Source organism: Austrofundulus limnaeus, unplaced genomic scaffold (assembly GCF_001266775.1).
Source record: "Austrofundulus limnaeus strain Quisiro unplaced genomic scaffold, Austrofundulus_limnaeus-1.0 Scaffold41, whole genome shotgun sequence".
In the NCBI taxonomy this organism is placed as follows: Eukaryota; Metazoa; Chordata; class Actinopteri; order Cyprinodontiformes; family Rivulidae; genus Austrofundulus; species Austrofundulus limnaeus.
The window spans coordinates 2,764,067-2,782,420 of NW_013952443.1; the positions used below are offsets into that span (position 1 = coordinate 2,764,067).

The following is an 18,354-nucleotide window of genomic DNA, read 5'->3' on the forward strand; positions in this document are numbered from 1 at the left end:
GTGCTCTTGCTCTCTGTAAATAAAGCAAAGCCACTTCCTCGTCTGACATTAAACAGAGCCTGACAGAGGAGGGAGGGGCGGGGAGGATGTTACCGTGCAGCGCTTCAAGAGCTGACCTGCGTCTGATCTCAAAGTGCACAAGCGACCAACTTGAAGCATTGGATGCGATTTTGAAGCTGAAATCGCGTTCGGTGTGAACGCAGCATAACATTTTACGACTTGTCAAAGTTTTGTTATGACTATTTTACTCTTATCAGCTTTACATTGTATCTGTTTGCCATACAGTCTAWATAGGKCCAAAAGATGCTTCCAGTAGATTTTTTTTTAAATTCAGTCTTCATSTTGGACATGTTTARTGTTGGACAAACTTTTCATAAATTGGCATAATTTGTGAAAAATGTCATAATGTGACAGAGCCTTGAACTGGGAATGAATTACATTCACACATGTAGCATCTGTAACAGTATTTCACTTTATTTCACTAAATTATTAAAATCATCTCATTAAAACAAAGCTTCACTTTCAATTCATCCACTGAAATGTTTCGTTTCTTTGAGTCTCTTCTATCTACTTCTGTTTAGTGGTTTAAGCACTGGTAATACAAACAGTGGTTACTGACACTGTTTACAGTTTGAGGCCTCTTGTGAACAGTATGCAGATGTTTGTTTATAATGTTGGTGGGCAGATAATACTTTTGGCCTTCTGTGCTGCAGTGGGCCACTGGGGAAATTCAATAAAAATAATGTTTTTTAAAAAACCAGTACATACATTATGTGGGAATTTTCAGGTTTTATTAGCCGTTGTTGAAAGTCTTTTGGATGAGATGTGAAATTCCACAGAACCAGCAAAATAAGACCAGTTGTCTCCTGGTCAAACATTTAGGAGTAATAAGTTTCAATGGTTAAGAATCTTTGTCAACTATTAGCATTTTTTGAGAACGTGGAAACTGAATTGATACACATTTCATCCTGTATTTTAAACTTGTTTTTGACTTAAAAACCTTTGATTGTGACATTTTTTTATTGTGAAAGTCAAAGAGCAAATATGTGCTGGTTAAGCTGAGTAGTAGACTGGAAACTTGTGTTATGTGAGCTGAGAGGAAAAGCTTATTTCTCATAAAACTGGACAACAGGATGTGAGAGATCCCACGGAGGGTCAAACACAATAAACTAGAAAGGAAAAGAGAGAACATTTGTGTGTGTCTGAGCGCTGTGTGTGTGTGAGGGATCTTTGCAGAGTGACTCTTTCTTCCTGTCTCCTTCCTCATCTCCTGCTCCCTATCCAGACGACAATAGACATCCCATCATGCTTGTTGGCTGGTTAATGGTTGTGTTTGTTTATTCTATTCCTGCCGTCATTGGCACACACATCCAGTACTGGCAGTCAACCAGACTTTTCTCACTTTAGACACACGAGTGATTAAATAACACAATAAACATTAAAGGCTTGGATTAAGATCTTCAGAATGGAAACGAGCTTTAACTGAACAGTTCAAATTTATTCCACAAAAAAGTTCTTTAACTATGTTTCATACCTTCCTTTGTGTATGAGTCAGTTTTATTTAACAGGAAAATTTATTAGTTGAATAATAAGTTATTAAAACTGAAATTAAGATTACATACAACACTTTTTGTCAATTGAGAAGCTTTTCAGTTGGTACAATGTTGTCTTGATTAATTAACAGGGGTGGAGCTAGACATTTTTGCATAGGATGGCACAGGGGTGGCCAAGGTGGTTTTTTTTTTTTTTTTGGGGGGTGGGGGGTTCCACACAAGTAAATTAAATTACTCTGGATCTCAAAATTCAAGATAGCCTCCACAGCTAATCGATTATAATTTATCTGTGTTCAACAAATATTGAGCTGAAATTGTGTGTAATTTTTGCCAAGAATGATAAAAAGCAGAGCAAGCAGCAAGATTGTTAGTATCCAGTAAGATGACTGCTAATGCTAATTTCACAAAGGGCAAAAAAATTAGCCATTTTTAAACACACACAGCTGAATATTAGCATAGTAGCAGCCAAGACATGATTTTTTACGAAATCTGATTTCAAATCCAAAATCCAAAATGGCTGCMAAAGCTAACTTCAAATGGCTATCACTCAGCCATTTTTCAAAAYACTGAGCTAAAATTTGGTGTGATGGTAGCCAAGAACAACAATCTCCATGACATAACCCAGCTAGCRAAAAAATAAAAATAAAAAAAGTTTCTTATTGAATGTTCATTTTTGAAATGCCACATGCAAACCCCACCCCACTTGTCCATTATTTGGAGATGACCATTTAGGTGCCAGGGGTGGCAAGTACCACCCTGGCCACCCCTTTGGCTCGACCTCTRTGTATCAAGACCATCTTTCATACTGCTGTGGGAATGAGAGAATGCATCTTTACACTGAAAACTGTGTTAGAAGCTGTCCATGTTTGTGTCCCATGTATGAACTATTCATGTCCATGTATGGCTGAGAATGAGTAACAGTAGGTTAATCGTCTTTTCCACATCATACTAAACATTACACWACTGCAGCCCCCCACCCCACCCCCACCCTTGCTATGTGGGCTGCTGCAATCAACCTGGTTCTGGTAGCAAAAATGGGCCAATCAGCAAAGGTGACCCTTGTGCATCTATTGTGTTGAGGATGGAAAAACTGTAACTTAAGCGGCGGCAGCAGAGTATGAAACATGAGTAAGAGGGAAGTGAAATGCAAGAGGTTACTGCTGCACCTCCAAGGTGAAATGTAGGGGGCTGCTCCTGCCGAGGACTCGCAGTACATGACTGTCCTCTTTGTTAYGTATGGCTGACATATACAAGCCAAGGTCTGTTGTGTGTAGGAAAATTATCCCGTTTCAAGGCTGTAGACTCTGTTATGTGAAAAGTGTAAGCATGGGGATTAAGCAAAATAGCAAGTTGAAAGGTATTTATGGCAGAAAAATGTATCCAGCTGCAATTAACAACTATCAACAGARTAATCAACTTAATTCCTTATTTAAATAGCTGAAGATAAGCTGTTTTCACTGGTTTTGGTTTGTGCAACTTAAATATTTTAGGAGTTTAGTATTGTTGCACAGCCACCCCATGTTGTGTTATGGTGCTTAAGTGTGGTGGGTTTGAGTCCAAGTTGGGGTGGCAAGATAGATGTTCACCCATGTGCAACATATGGCCTGCCTGAGCATCACAGGTTCCATCAGAACAACACCTACAGCAGCCCTTAAAGTCCTACTAGACCTGACTCCTCTAGATTGACATACTGTATCTTAGGGGAGGCTGCATCCAGTGCAATAAGGCTACGCCAGTTTGGTAGCTGGAAAAAAATTGAACTCACAGCACACTAGAATCTGGGACTGGGCAGTTGCTGCTATTCTAGTAACTGCAGGACCTGGAGACAGGATGGTCMAAAAATACAATTTTGAGCCAAGTTTTAAGACATAGATTAAAGACAGGTTCGTCTGGTGTAACGTCTCTATGATCGACATGTCTTCCAACCATTTCTACTGTTTTACAGATGGATCCCTTCTGAAGGGGTCAGTAGGTGCAGTGGTGCCGATTTTGCGCAACTATAGTAAGAGAGCGTAMAATACACACTAGGTGGTTTTTCAACTGTATCTCAAGCTGAGATATATGCAATCCACCAGTGTGTGGCATCTCTCAAAGACCTTCAGTGTACACAGAATGAAATATTCATCCTATCAGAGAGCCAAGCTGCTATTAGAGCCCCACTTCATGTCATTATTGGCCTGGGAGTGTGCCGTCAATCGACTGGGGAGAGAGAACAGTGTTACTGTTGAATGGGTACCAGGACATACTGGCATTTATGGTAACGAGAGAGCTGACTACTTTGCAACAGCTGGCAGTCAGGCCCACTTCAAAGGACCAGAGTCKGCTGTAGGTAYCTCAACAACAGTCTRTAGGACTGCCCTACAGGCCTGGATTAGACGTCAACACTTAATCCACTGGAAGGAGCTGATGGACTGTAGACAGGCACAGGAACCAATAAATGGTCCAAACCTGTTTGGGAAAGCTCACATYGTCCTGACAAGGAAAACTTTAAATACAATGGTTGGAGTCCTAACTGGGCAGAACCTGCTSAACTAGCCACAAAATGGTGATGTGACTCCATGACAGTGGTCTGTGTGACGCCTGTGGTGTTGAATTTGAGACCTCTTTGCACTTATTTAGGCCAATGCCTGGCTCTGAGCAGTCAAAGGAAAAAAAATCTTGGAGACCCATAGATCCAGAGAAGCTCAGAACGCTGTTTCTAACTTTGTGTCCATCTGAGACATAAGAAGGTTTGATTAAAGCTTGATGTCTTTTATGGGAGATCAATSGGCCCACTTACAAGGACCCCRCTTGTATGGTTGTTTAACCRTCCCCGCTCACAGATTTTGAGATCTGACTGAACTTTAGGGACCAAATAGTCATTAACTGTATTTATGAGCCAAAAGAAATTTTGTAATTATACAGGTTTATATTCATTCGTCTATGCAAAGTGGCAATAATTTATAAGGATCTAAAGTTAGTGCTGTTTACATTCTATTTTTTTAAGACATAAGACTAAAAACAAATAATTATTGGGCTCAATGCGTTTATTGCTGCTCCTTTGATCAAACTGTCAAGACGTCTGTCATGTCATTGATTCTGGCTTTCAAGGGAAAACAAAATATGTCTGGCTGCCTTTTTATTCTGAGAAATCAGCCGTGTTCATTAAAAATGAGAAACACTCTATTCACATTGATCAGTCWGGTATTGACAGCGTAAACAGAGCTGTGACTTCTCAGTTGCTGGAGAGTGAACAACCAACAAGAGCAGCAAAGAGGCAAGAGGCGGGTCCACACCCAGGAGGGGAGTGTGTTTGAGGCGAGCGCTCTCAACCACACACAGACACATCCAGTCATTGCACCACATTCACAGGGTGTGAGGTAAAGCCTAGTCAGACCTCGCAGCCCAAAGCCAGACACTAGAGCTGTGGCGTTTCCCAGAGTCAGAGTCCAGACTCAGTTCTTCTACTCATGTTGTAGTCAGACTGAGACAAACTCTTTAACRGACAGAAAGCCCCCCTCAGATCTGCATTCAGCAATAATGGGTGCCTGCTGCTTTGACAGAAAAGACAAGAAATTAGGGAAGCTTAATTTTTGGAAAAAGGTAAGTTTCTTTTGAGTTTTATGCTGCATGATTGAATTATTCTCAAAATATGTAAACTGAGTTTGGAGACAGAACTTTTTTAATTTTGCGATGCTAACTTTTTTCTTTTTCAATATTGCACTTAATTCTTTAAATTGTTGTTTTAATACTGTTTTATGGAAGGATGTTAAACCTATTTTACTTTTGTAAATGAGAAATGAGACATGGACTGTATTTCTTTGAAAGTTGTGTTGGCGATCTGTAGTAGTTGTTATCATCGTACATAAAACTTTTTAATTTTGGTAATTTCTTTAGTGTTTCTGTCATACAGTTATATTTAATCTTATTTTTGCACATTTTTACAAACATCGTTATATTTGAACTGCAGCTAAGAATGTTTAAGCATCTTTTTATTGACTAAAACAAGAGTAGCTGTGTTGCGACAAATGTTATAATTKCCTCACTAAGTGTGAATCTAAACTGGATGATCTTTTTCTGCTTCTTTTCCGAGGTCATTTTTTATTGGTCTTACCTCATGTCATTCACAGAATGAAACTTTCTGAAAGTTTTATATTTTGATTTAAAACAAGGATCTTGTGTTATTAGCCTTCCCAGATTATTTTAGTTTTTTAATGACTTCAGGCGACAATATTCAATGAAATGTTTCTGATGAGGACGAGCAGCAAACAGAGTTTGTTGGTTTTATTCTCTGAAATGGTCCAGTGTTCTGTAATGACAAAGGGRTAACATTTTCATAGAGTGAGATTCAATGTATCACATATAAAAGTCTGAAATCTGTGACTGTGCGGCAAATAAGTTTCACGTATGGAGAAAGTGTTTGTGATTTAGCTTTGGTATGAAGAAACGGTGCAGAATAGCACAAGAGACTTTGTTCTTTGGCCTTTTTGTGTGTGTGTGTGTGTGTATGTGCAAGAAAAAAAATTCAGTGGGGTTTTTTTTTTTGTTTGTTTGTTTGTTTGTTTTTTAACATTAGCTTGATTTTTCTAACTGTTAAAGTGCCTCGCACAGCTCAAGCACACTTTTGCAGCTCGGGCAGCCTCCAGCCAAAAAAAAAAAAAAGGGTACAAATCACAAATTTCTCTCAGGAAGCTTTAATCAATTTAAATATATTTATCAGTCTGCTTTATTACTACTTTCTCCTTTCTTTTCTTTTTTTGTGTCCTGCCCTGAAGGTTATTGTTTTTTCAATACATTATACAGGTTACAGTAGAGGCTGAGACACAAAGACGCTTGTGTGTGTGAGTGTGTGTGTGAGTCACAGGAAGTGAGAGGTTGTGAGTTTTTCTTTGCGTTGTCTGTACCTGTGGTCAACATACGCACAATTCATACGTAGGACTGTTCCCCTGATCTTTACAGAATTATGTCATTTCCAGTCCAGTTTTACCCGCTTGCGTCACGTTTAACTGATGGATCAAACAAAACCATGAGCTCTGTAAATCTGCYRATCAAGTATATATATATMTCTATATTTACATTTTCATAAAAAATGTAGACACTATTTTTAGTTAAAAGGGTTTTTAGGCTAAACATGGTTTTAAGTCTTTGTCCGTTTTATATAACATGGCATGAAATGTTCGTTACAAATCAAAACAAAAAAAAACATGAAATGACATTCTCAAGTACTTATATTATAAATATTGCTGTAGAAAGAAAAACAACTGAATCTTGATTTGAAACTAGAAACCTTCTGAGCTCCAGCAAAAATATTCTCAGGATAAAAATTTTATTATAGTGGTTTTATTTTACAAATGTTTTGGACTGATGTGTGTAAAATTTGATTAATTAAAAAGATTCTAAATACATATTCCTACATAATAGACAAAAAAGTTTTATTTTCCCCAACAAAGTTACCTGTAATCCTGCACAGAGTGCTCGACCCCCTTTTTAAGACTGCAGAGATCTGTACAGCTGGATGAACAAAGGGCACCCACTAGTGGCTCTGAGACACATGTTCAGTCTGGGAAAATAGGGAATTTTAAAGTAAAAAAAAATACAAAAAGATCCATGTTKGGAGTTTCGAGCTTGATTTAATAGTTTAAACTGTTGGTTTTTTTTTAACAACGACATGCTGTATATGATAATAAAGTCGAATAAGTGAAATTAAGCACAATTAAAATTCAACTTTGAGTAACTAATGCTAATTGAAATGTATAAACAAGTGACAGAGAGAGGACTGATACGTGTTGTCGTTAGTCAGTGAGTGGATAAGCCTGGTCTYGTGTCAGAGGGAGACTCCATGTCTGTCCGCCTGGCTGCCCTGCACACTGAGCTGCTCCATGGAATCACATCTAAACGGAGAAGCTCAGCTTTATGTGCCTCACCCCCCACCCCCCCATCTCCTCCTCTCCCCTCACTCCTACCTCCCAACAAAAATGCTAAAGGCTTCATTCACCTCCTCTGCCACTGCAGCTCTCTGCTGAATCAAGCCAAACCACTGTAAGCCGAATGAAAGAGAGAGAGGGTCGAGRGATAGACAGGAGAGGACATTTGAAAAAGCAGAGAATAAGGGGGGGGGGGGCAGTGTGGACCCTGAGTGGTAATGACAAAGAAAACGTGCAAACTTGATGTTCTAAGAGGTTGAGCTTTCTACACCGTCATCAGAGATGAAGACTTCCCTGCTTCTAAATGAACTGAACATAAAAACACGAGTGTGTAAAACATGTCTGTGACAGTTCAACAGAAACCGCGTTTAGCTAATCGCACCTGTGGGTTGCCGTTGTGTGTTTGTGTAYACTGAGGCATTTTTGCAGCCTCTAGCAGCTCCCCAGCACATTGCACAGCAACGGCCCCCGCTGTTATTTCTGGTTTACTTATATATTATGCAGCAAGCTATTATATAAAGAGCTGCCTCCTTTTTTTTCTTCTTCTTCTTCTTCTATCGACCTCCCTGCTTCTGGTTCTTTCCCTCAGTGGGAGGATAATCTGGAATCCTCTCAGGAAAGCTTTGATCTCCCACACGTCTTTCCCAGTTTCGACGCCAGCGTCGGACCTAAAGGCTCCCACAGAACGTGTGTTTACAGTTCCCAGTGCGCCGGTTCTGATGTGGCAGGAACCAGTGCAAACTATGCTGCAGTCTTCCTCAAGGGCTTCCCACAAATAAACATCTTGGCAAACACTGACTGAAAGGCACAAACACTTGAAATTAATCACAGGTACCAGTGCGTAATAGTCAGGTGGTCCCACAGCACCATCTGCTCCGAGGACAGCCCATTGATTCTGTCAGGGAGGCAGACAGACAGATTGACAACTGTGCTGGCAAGTGGCAGCCAGGAGAGACATTTACTCATAAGTGGTGGAGCGTGAGGGAGGCAATGTTTRTTTATTTWTTTATTTTTTTGGTGGGGGGCAATTTTAGATGCATCATTGGATGAAAGCAGAGGCGATATGTGTGGTGCGTCCTCGTGACAACTCAGCCGCCATACCACATGCCTGCTYGAGAGGGGGAAAAGAAGAAAAAGGGAAAACATCCCTTTTTCCTAATGCTGTTGTCATGGCGTCTGGGTGTTCTGCACACACACACTGATGGCTGATTTCCCTTAAACTGGGAAAGAACGCAATTATCCTCCAGCTCTCCTCTCCCCTCCTTTATTTTGTCACCTTTTTTTTGACCATCTTCGCCACTAACGCCTGTTAAAAATAGCCACCCGCAGACACCCTGTCGGCATCCAGTATTATTACGGCATGCAGATAATGAACAGGCTGGGTACTCAACAATGGCTGCCGCACTTGGTCGTCAGGAGACAACAGAAGACAMAAAAGAGGGAGTGGAGCAGCAGCGGGTGATGATGGAGATAATGGCGACAAAAATACAGTTGATGTGCGCTCACATTCGTCAAAACGTGCCATTCTCAGCCCTTATTGTTGCACTGTAGAGGGGAGGAGCTGGTTTGCAGCACAATGACATTCCCTCACAATGGCTGGCTTGATATAAATGGCTTAAGGAGGGAATTACAGGGTCTGGAAATTAAAGAGGATGGAAATGATCTGAGGGCTGAATATTTTACATCAGTGACAACCCCTGCTTCAACATGTCATATAGACTGATAATAAACTGTAATTAAGGCTGCCTTCTCCCAGTTTCTGTCAAATCATGTGATCTAACAGGAGAGTGTTGCTGGGGCTGATGGAATATAGCAAAAAAAAAAGAGGAAAAAAAGGGGAAAACATGAGGAGAAACTGAGAAAGGAGGGGGTGTGCGCCTTACAGCAGTGAGAGCAGCGAAGCGAGACAAATCCAGTGGAGGAACCCCCCCTCCAGTCAGATGAACATCACTGCCTCCCTCTCTCCCTCCTCCTGTCTCCAACGCTGTGTTTTTCACCTCCTCCCATTCCTGCCTCTTTTCCATTATTCATCAGTGCGCCGAGAGTCCCCCATCTCACGGCTCCAGCCCGAAGGATCGTCTAGCCTGGCTGCAGAGCCGAAATTTCCCCGCACCCATCAGTCCGTCCACCTGCAGAGCATGGAGMCTCGGAGCTGGCCCTTTCCTGCAGCTCAGGGTGGGAGTGAGCCATCCTAAATCTGCTCTCMTTGCTGCTCAAGAAGAGAAATTTGAGAGGAGAAAAGAGAGGATTTATTTATTTATTTTTTGGTGCTGAAAGAATCCTTTTTGTCTTCCTCTATTTTTTTTTCTTGACTGGATTACAGTTCTGGCTTTGTGTAGGAACGAGACAAAGGAGTCCAAAATGCCTGAAGCCAACTACCTGCTGTCGGTGTCTTGGGGTTACATTAAGGTGTGTGACAGTTACCTACGTAGCTAGTCGGGATACCGAACTCATTCCGTCGTACCGCTCTGTGCTGCGTCGCCGATAAGACAATGAATTTAATTAAGYAAATTAAGATGTTATCTGGTGCCCTTAGTGGAGATTTGGAGATGCTGTTCAGTCTGAAGGGAACCCAAAAAATATTTCCATCGTGTGGTTGGAGGAGAGCATGACAGAATGGTGTTTTGAGGCTCAGGCTCCATCTTGAGCCCTCTGCAGAGCAGTGTGTCTGTTTGAATGTGCGATGATGTGYGTGCACGCGCGTGCACGTCCGTCATAAACATCTGCTGCTGCTGCAGTGCCTGGGTTTCCGTGTGCACTCTGAATCAACTGCTTTGAAGAGTTGAAACGGTTCAAAATGAAACAATATAAACACACCGAAGATTTTCTTCTTCACATTATAACTGCTGTATTTGATGCAGGTCTGTCTGCTGGATATGCCCCATAAAAAATTGATTCAGTTTATTAAAGCTTAAAATTGGTTCCTGTGGAGAAGTTAAGGGGAATGAAAAACTGATGGTCTCCCTCTGGTAAAGAATCGTGGTTTGCATCATAATTAACTCCAGGCTAAATGAAGGGGAAAATGCATCATGACCCCCACTGACTGTACACAGTAAATAAACAACATTGTTAACCTGGTGATAAAAGTTGGGTTTTTATGGCATCTTGTACAAAAATTTYCTCCAGGTTTTCCCCGAACTGGAAAATGACGACACATGTCTCTCTTCCCCTCCTTTTTTTTTCTGCAGTTTAAGCGGATGTTGAATCGGGAGTTGACGCACCTATCCGAGATGAGTCGGTCTGGGAATCAGGTTTCCGAATTCATCTCGAACACCTTCCTAGGTAAATAAAAAAAATCCTGTGGACATGTATTCAGAAATCACACAGATTTTTTTCCCATGGTCCTGATTATTCATCTTCAATCACCACAAAGTATAATTAATGACTCGTAGAAATCACCAAAAAGGTCATATTTAGTTTTCTCAGAGTTTGAGACTTCTGCCAAGGTTTGCCGCAATATTTTGGGAGGCTCAGTGTTTCACATGATGATGAGCTGTGGAAGTTGCTCTTGCTGGCTTTCCTGCGGGGGCGTACCATTAAAATAAAACTGCGCCATGAAGCTTCTACTGAGAAGATTTATWTAGAAATACATATTTAAATCACTCTAAAACTAAAAGGAAAATCCTGTTTAAATTCACGGAAAAGTAAAGTATATTTAAACTACATTTAAATTGATTTTTAACAGAAAATCTGGCTTGTTATATATAAATTAAACCACAATGYGTTCAGCATTTCTTCACATTCGAGAGGTGGGAATAGATGCAGTAGCTAAATAAGTAGGTGATTTTTTTTTGTTTACCATTTTATGATCATCTTTTAATTAGTGTATAAAAGGAAAACAACAAATGTTAAAGTCAACATATCAGCTGCTATGAAATTTATTCTGACATTGCACATTTACCAAAAACAAACTTAAGCGAGATGTCCGGGTCCAGTCAAGAAAACCATTTGCAGGGACAATGATATAAAAACAAACAGTATAATGAATTCCAGACAAACAAGTGAGGGAGGGAACAGTCTGCAGAGAGAGCAAAARARAAAAAAAAACGATGCACAGAGAAACCCCCTTCGCTGGCAGTGTGATAAGCTTGGCAGACTGGGTGACTCATTCCCATCTTAATGCATCTCTGCCAGCGGGGACACCTTGTTGTCCCTTTACCTCTCCCTCCCCCTCCGACTGACCCCAAAATACAAACAGATGACTATCGCTTCGATAAAGAAATGAGGATTACCCCAGCAGAGATAGAAAGGGGAAGAAATAGCAAATTAATTTAAAAAATACACTTTAATGAGATAGAAGAACTGTTCAATCCWTCCCTCCACTGAAACTACTTTTATWTGAGCTCTTAGATTTGCTTTTTATCATCTTTTTAAAAAACTGAWCCAGATCAAAGGGATAACATTTTTATTTGATACCACAAAAAATACCTGTCAGTTTTATATAGGCCATCTGCTTCACGTGTATTTGTTTCTTTTTTATAACTTAATTTCCTATGAATAAATTATCATTATTTAATTTATTTAAGAATTTCTGGCTTTGTAAAGCTGACTGGTTGACAACAGGCAGGCCTATTCAAGTAAGGTTTTTTGTTGTTTTTTTTCCCTGCCATTGTTGTCCTCTCAGGACCAGTCCCTTTTGATCAGGCAGCAGCAGAACACAACTAACTCCGAAAACATAATGAAAGGGGGGAAAAAACAGCCTCCAATTCTCCCGCTGTCTCTAATGCTGATGCCTCGTTCAAAGGAAGAACATAAAGGATGAAAACAAATTAGATTGAACTGAACAACACGTAGGAAACAACAAAATATAAGACGTGGACGAGAAAATGAAAAAGGTTTTTCTTCCCCTCGTTTYCGCTGCTTCTCTTGAGAAATAATTTAAAACAAGTTTAACCCCTAATCTCTACAGCTGCACCATTTCGCATCTTGTATGATTATTATAATTTTAATATGTACAGCATTTGATTCGGGTTGAGTAAAAATATAGAAATGAACAAAAGTAAGCCATGTCACTTATTTTACGTAAAGATCAGACATATAAACACCGGACAGTAGTTTTAATGAACACTAGCTGTTTAATGACTAGAGGGTGATTTCTTGCTCAGCCTCTTGTTTCCCACAAAACTCATCGGAGTGCTTTAGTTGCCAATTCTCCATTGCCAGAGGAGAACAGAGCCGAAAAAGGAAAGGCATGAAGGAAGGCAGAGACAACAGTGCACCAAAGTAAAAGTGATTAGTTCAATTAAAGCTCGTAATTGAAAAACCCTCCATGATGAAGAGCAGATAGGTCAATGAAAAGATCAGTTGAGGCTTGATGAGATTTAATGCAGATAACAAGTCTTTGTAAAATGTATAGAAATCATTCAAATAAATGTAAACTWTAATGAGAATTGCAAATAGTGCAACAGCTGGCTATATGTGACTTTATGAAGTTGTCTTGCCTTAAAAACCTTTAGAATTTGTGGGGGTGGGGGACAATGCCCGAGAAAAAGGAACTGAACAAAACCTGAGCTGAGGGAAACTGCAGGTGTTCGAGAAAGAACATGAAGGCAAAAAAAAAAAGATATGTGTTGAATGAACAAGTGAGAATTATATCCCTCAGAAAATAACCTGCAGCAGGTGTTTCTGCAGCGCACCTGGGGTTTTCTTTAACCAGCCTATGCAGGCCACCTGTAGTTTAGTGTGGAGAGGAAACCAAAAGCAGACTACAGAATGAGTCCACTTCTTTACCTTTTTGTTTTTTCTGTCCTTGCACAGACAAACAGAATGAAATGGAGATCCCGTCGCCGACATCCAAAACGAGAGAGAAGAAGAAACAACAGAAGCAGCAGCTGATGACTCAGATCAGTGGAGTTAAGAAGGTCTCTCATGGACCCTCACTCTCTAACAGCAGCATCTCTCGCTTCGGAGTCAAGACCGAGAAAGAGGAGCTGCTGTCCAAGGAGCTGGACGACCTGAACAAGTGGGGTCTGAACATCTTCAGCGTGTCGGAGTATTCCAACCACCGACCTCTCACCTGTATCATGTACGCCATTTTTCAGGTATGGGTTTTTCTACTTTTATATGAATYATCTAACATGCACAGAGGATAAACAGCCTTGTTTTGCTTATATAAGCAAAGACTAGACTTTTTTTGCCGGAGGTGGCACAGGGGTGGCCAAGGTGTTTTTTTAGGGGCCATGTACAAATAAAGAAAGCATAAAAAACTGGTTGATTGATAAGTCTTGATTTAAAATTTCCAAATGGCTTTTATTCAGCTGTTTTAAGAAATATTGTGAGGAATATTTGTGTGATAGTAGTGAGAATGATCACAAAACCATTCTGAATGATAGTCACAACTTTTCATTTAACCATTTTTAGACTTACAAAGCTGATAATTAGTGTAGGAAAAAGTCAAAATAGCCACCACAGCTAACCTCAAAAGGCTATAATTCAGTCATTTTAAAACATACTATTAAGATACATATATTAACATATATGAAACTTGTTGAAGAGNGTACGCCATTTTTCAGGTATGGGTTTTTCTACTTTTATATGAATCATCTAACATGCACAGAGGATAAACAGCCTTGTTTTGCTTATATAAGCAAAACAAGCCACTGGTTATATGCTTATATAACCAGGGGCGGAGCTAGACTTTTTTTTTTGCAGGAGGTGGCACAGGGGTGGCCAAGGTGTTTTTTTTAGGGGCCATGTACAAATAAAGAAAGCATAAAAACTGGTTGATTGATAAGTCTTGATTTAAAATTTCCAAATGGCGTTTATTCAGCTGTTTTAAGAAATATTGTGAGGAATATTTGTGTGATAGTAGTGAGAATGATCCCAAAACCATTATGAATGATAGTCACAACTTTTTATTTAGCCATTTTTAGACTTACAAAGCTGATAGTGTAGAAAAATGTCAAAACAGCCACCACAGCTAACCTCAAAAGGCTATAATTCAGTCATTTTAAAACATAYTATTAAGATACATATATTAACATATATGAAACTTGTTGAAGAGTAGCTAAGAATGATTGCATGTCAATTGCATGCTATTCCCAAATCAATCTTACAGCTAATGCTAATTTTACGAAGGGCTTTAATTCAGCTATTTTTAAACATACACAGCTAAAGAAAATTACAGTACAGTAGTATCAAAAACAATCATTGATAAAATCTAAATGCAAATAAAAAAATCTAGGATCCCCACCCGTTTGTCATTTATTCGGGGGTGGCAGTTATCATGGGTGGCACTTGGCACCCCGGCCACCCGTCCGGTTATAAAAGTGTTTTTTCTTTTCTTTTGATGACTGTGAAAAATACCCTACAAACACAAACTTGTCATTTTTCTAGGAGAGAGAGCTTCTAAAGACATTTAAGATTCCGGCTGATACGTTTGTGGCCTACATGATGACGCTGGAAGATCACTACCATTCAGATGTGGCCTACCATAACAGTCTGCATGCTGCTGATGTCGCTCAGTCAACACACATCCTTCTCTCCACCCCTGCTCTGGATGTAAGTCTGACTTTAAAGCTGTTGTACTTTCAGTATTTTCTTTTTTTGTTTGTTTGTTTGTTTTTTTTTAGATGCAAAACAGTTTAATGCTAATTCCTGTCTTATTCACAGGCGGTCTTCACAGACCTTGAGATCCTAGCCGCCATCTTTGCTGCAGCGATCCATGATGTTGATCATCCTGGAGTATCAAACCAGTTCCTAATCAATACCAGTACGTTTAAAATGTTCAAAACATAAAAAAACAACATAGAAACATTTATTAGCTGAGTTTATATAATTACCTTAATAAAATATCTTTTTGATTGCTGTGCAGACTCTGAGCTGGCCCTGATGTATAATGATGAGTCTGTACTGGAGAACCATCATCTGGCTGTAGGCTTCAAGCTGCTACAGGAAGACAACTGTGATATCTTCCAAAACCTCACAAAGAAGCAGAGACAGTCCCTGCGCAAGATGGTCATTGACATGGTAAAATACGGAGTTATTTTACCCACTTATCAATGAATTCAAAAATAGAAACTTTGAAAATTGTACTTTTGATTCTCACAGTTTTCTTTGTTCACCTTTTCTGCAGGTTTTGGCGACGGACATGTCCAAACACATGAGTCTGTTAGCTGACCTGAAGACTATGGTTGAGACTAAGAAGGTGACGAGCTCTGGAGTGTTGCTGCTAGATAATTACACGGACAGGATACAGGTGTGTTACATGACTTGTATGTTTATGAATGAACAGCTCAGCCTTTTAAGTCAAGGTGCTTTTAAATCAAAATCTGTTTTCAAAGTAAAACAAATGCTTTTTTTAAGTATCTCTTTTAACAAACTGCCACTCTGTGCCGTTTCTAGGTGCTGCGCAACATGGTGCACTGTGCTGATCTGAGTAACCCCACAAAGTCCTTGGAGTTGTATCGTCAGTGGACTGACCGCATCATGGAGGAGTTTTTCCACCAGGGAGACAGAGAAAGGGAGCGGGGGATGGAAATTAGTCCCATGTGTGACAAACATACAGCATCTGTGGAGAAGAGTCAGGTGTGTRAAAAAGAAAAAGAAAATGAATAGTGACGTGTTGTGAATAAAAACATTTTAAAAAGTTAAACGAAAGCTTTTTTTCTGTCTTTCAGGTGGGGTTCATAGACTACATTGTTCATCCTCTGTGGGAAACTTGGGCGGACCTGGTGCACCCCGACGCCCAGGACATTCTGGACACTTTAGAGGATAACAGGAACTGGTACCAGAGCATGATTCCCCAGAGTCCCTCTCCTCCCTTTTACGACCAGGGCACTCACGGACACAGTGGAGGTCCAGGTGTACAGGGAGGAGGGGAAAAGTTTCAGTTCGACGTGGCTTTGGAAGAGGAAGATTTAGAAGGGATGGATAAAGACGGTGAAGACGACGACGATGAGGAGGAAGAGTTTGAGGAGGAAGAGGACAGTCTTGGGAATTCTCACTCTCCTCCCCTGGACTATTTGGACAGTCAGGTGCCAGAGGATGGAGCCATGRTTGAGTCGGCAATAGAGATTGTGACGCACGAGGCGTCCCCCACAGATACATAGGGCTTCCATCACCTGGCTCACGTGGTGATTTGAAAGGCCTTTTTCTTTTTGGAAATAAAAAGAGGGAATATCCTCTTGGAGCTGTGCTTTTAAATAAGCCCACAGTGGCGAGGGCTTTGTTTTGGGCCAGCGCTGGGGCACCTTGCACTTGGGTTGTTGAAGCCAGACGGAGACAGATGGGTTATTTTTTATTTTATTTCTACTTTTTTTGAGAAATGGCTTCAGAGTTCTCAGGAATTAGTAACTGCGAACAGTTTAGTCTCAATGGAGATGAGCGGAACTTGAAAATATCCAGCCAGTTTGGAAAATGATTCCTTTTCTGGACTGGCATTAAATGGACACTGACACTACTGAGAGAATTTTTGTACCGTAAGAYTTTTGTTTTGTTTTGTTTTGTTTTTTTAAAGAAACAAGATCTAGAAGTAGCATAGAATAAGATTTACTGATGGAGACACATTTGTATAGCAAGAGAAAAGTGTTTACTTTTTTCTGTACCATTTGTCAAAAACCTTTTGTGTGCCTTTTTTACGACTGTCTTTATAATAGTTTTTTTTTATTTATTAAACATGCTAGTTTCAAATTGAAAAAGAAAACTTTTGTATGTCTAAGAAATAAGTCTTCCATGTATTGGGCAATAGAGAAATCCAAGAAAACATTAACTTTTTAACATCTACGGTAAATGGGAAAACATACACATTACCTATTTTTTCCCTCTTTCTTTTAATCTAAGCACACATTTTTCCTTACATGTAGAACTTAAATATGATTCATGTTTAGATTGTTGATCTGTTAGTCAGTCAATGAATAAATGTCAACATCAGGCCTAAACATCTTTATGTATAACCATTAATTAACTATTTTCAGTTTGGCTGTAAACCGTTCAGTTTTCCTACTGGGTTATAAAAGGAATACAAAATTGTTTTCATCTTTTTATCAGCCACATTATAAAGTTACGACGTTTTTCAAATGTGTCGTCTAACTTTTCCGTTATTTTCGGTATTTTGACCCTAATCAGCAGCAATATTTACGTGATTTACAAGCCCATCTTGGTTTTACTGACATGACCTGAAAACAATCAGGCCAGCTATTTTTCCCTCAAAATCCCTCAAGTGCCCATTGACGTCAATTGAAGAATTTTTCCCTTCCCCCTGCTGGATAAGTTTCCAGGACAGTTGGGTYATTGGGAATTTGCAGTGGCAGAACAGCTGGAACCAGCGTCACAGATTTCAACCTTTTTAAGGGGTAGAAAAAGGATAAAGAATGTCTTTACGGAACTTTTTTGTTTTGTTTCTTAAACAGTAGCATCCAGCATATTAATATACATTAATGTGCAAATTTCCCCACTGTGGGATCAATAAAGTTTTATCCTATCTCTTTATCTTATTAGTTTCAATAGAAACGCAGCGATTGGCTTGAAAATGGTTTGCAGACCTCCCAGTTCTGTTTGAGTCATCATGATTGGTGGTTTGGGTGTCCAGGTCGCATCACGTTTCTTCACTTTAGTTTCGGTTTACTGATACTCTAAGGTACTTTCCATGAAGCATGCCTCGGGGGGCCAGTTCAGCATGTATGTTTATATGGGAATGTGTCTCCATTTGTGTGTCTGGATCATGCCTTTAACCCACCACTCCACCACCGTTGTCTCTGCCGTTTGAGCTCAAGTTGGTCTTTTTTGCTGTTTATAACAGTGTGTATTTATTCTATACTTTATTAAGCTTGTAAATAAGAAATACTTGTTCAGTGTAAAATCTATTTTAATTTATATGCACTTGCATTACCTGGCAGTGGTGGTGTCTAACGTGTAGAAGACTCTGGAATGGAGTCCTTTTTTTTATATATGTATTATAT

The 18,354-nt window shown here is 39.8% G+C and overlaps 1 protein-coding gene across 6 annotated transcripts in view; it reads left to right on the forward strand.

Annotated features, from left to right (window-relative positions):
• pde4ba (phosphodiesterase 4B, cAMP-specific a) overlaps positions 1 to 17,884 on the forward strand; it is a 177,470-nt gene extending 159,586 nt beyond the window's left edge. For 4 of the 6 annotated variants that reach the window (XM_014007383.1, XM_014007384.1, XM_014007385.1 and 1 more), the window contains 8 exons: positions 10,645 to 10,738; positions 13,214 to 13,497; positions 14,792 to 14,956; positions 15,068 to 15,167; positions 15,270 to 15,424; positions 15,531 to 15,653; positions 15,800 to 15,982; positions 16,075 to 17,884. In XM_014007383.1, coding sequence (XP_013862837.1) covers positions 10,645 to 10,738; positions 13,214 to 13,497; positions 14,792 to 14,956; positions 15,068 to 15,167; positions 15,270 to 15,424; positions 15,531 to 15,653; positions 15,800 to 15,982; positions 16,075 to 16,506 — 1,536 coding nt within the window. In that variant the 3' untranslated portion in view covers positions 16,507 to 17,884. Of the gene's footprint in view, positions 1 to 4,902; positions 5,136 to 9,333; positions 9,866 to 10,644; positions 10,739 to 13,213; positions 13,498 to 14,791; positions 14,957 to 15,067; positions 15,168 to 15,269; positions 15,425 to 15,530; positions 15,654 to 15,799; positions 15,983 to 16,074 lie in introns of those variants that run through there. The other 2 variants (XM_014007387.1, XM_014007388.1) reach the window with 2 other exon arrangements.
• Positions 17,885 to 18,354: the final 470 nt, after the last annotated feature.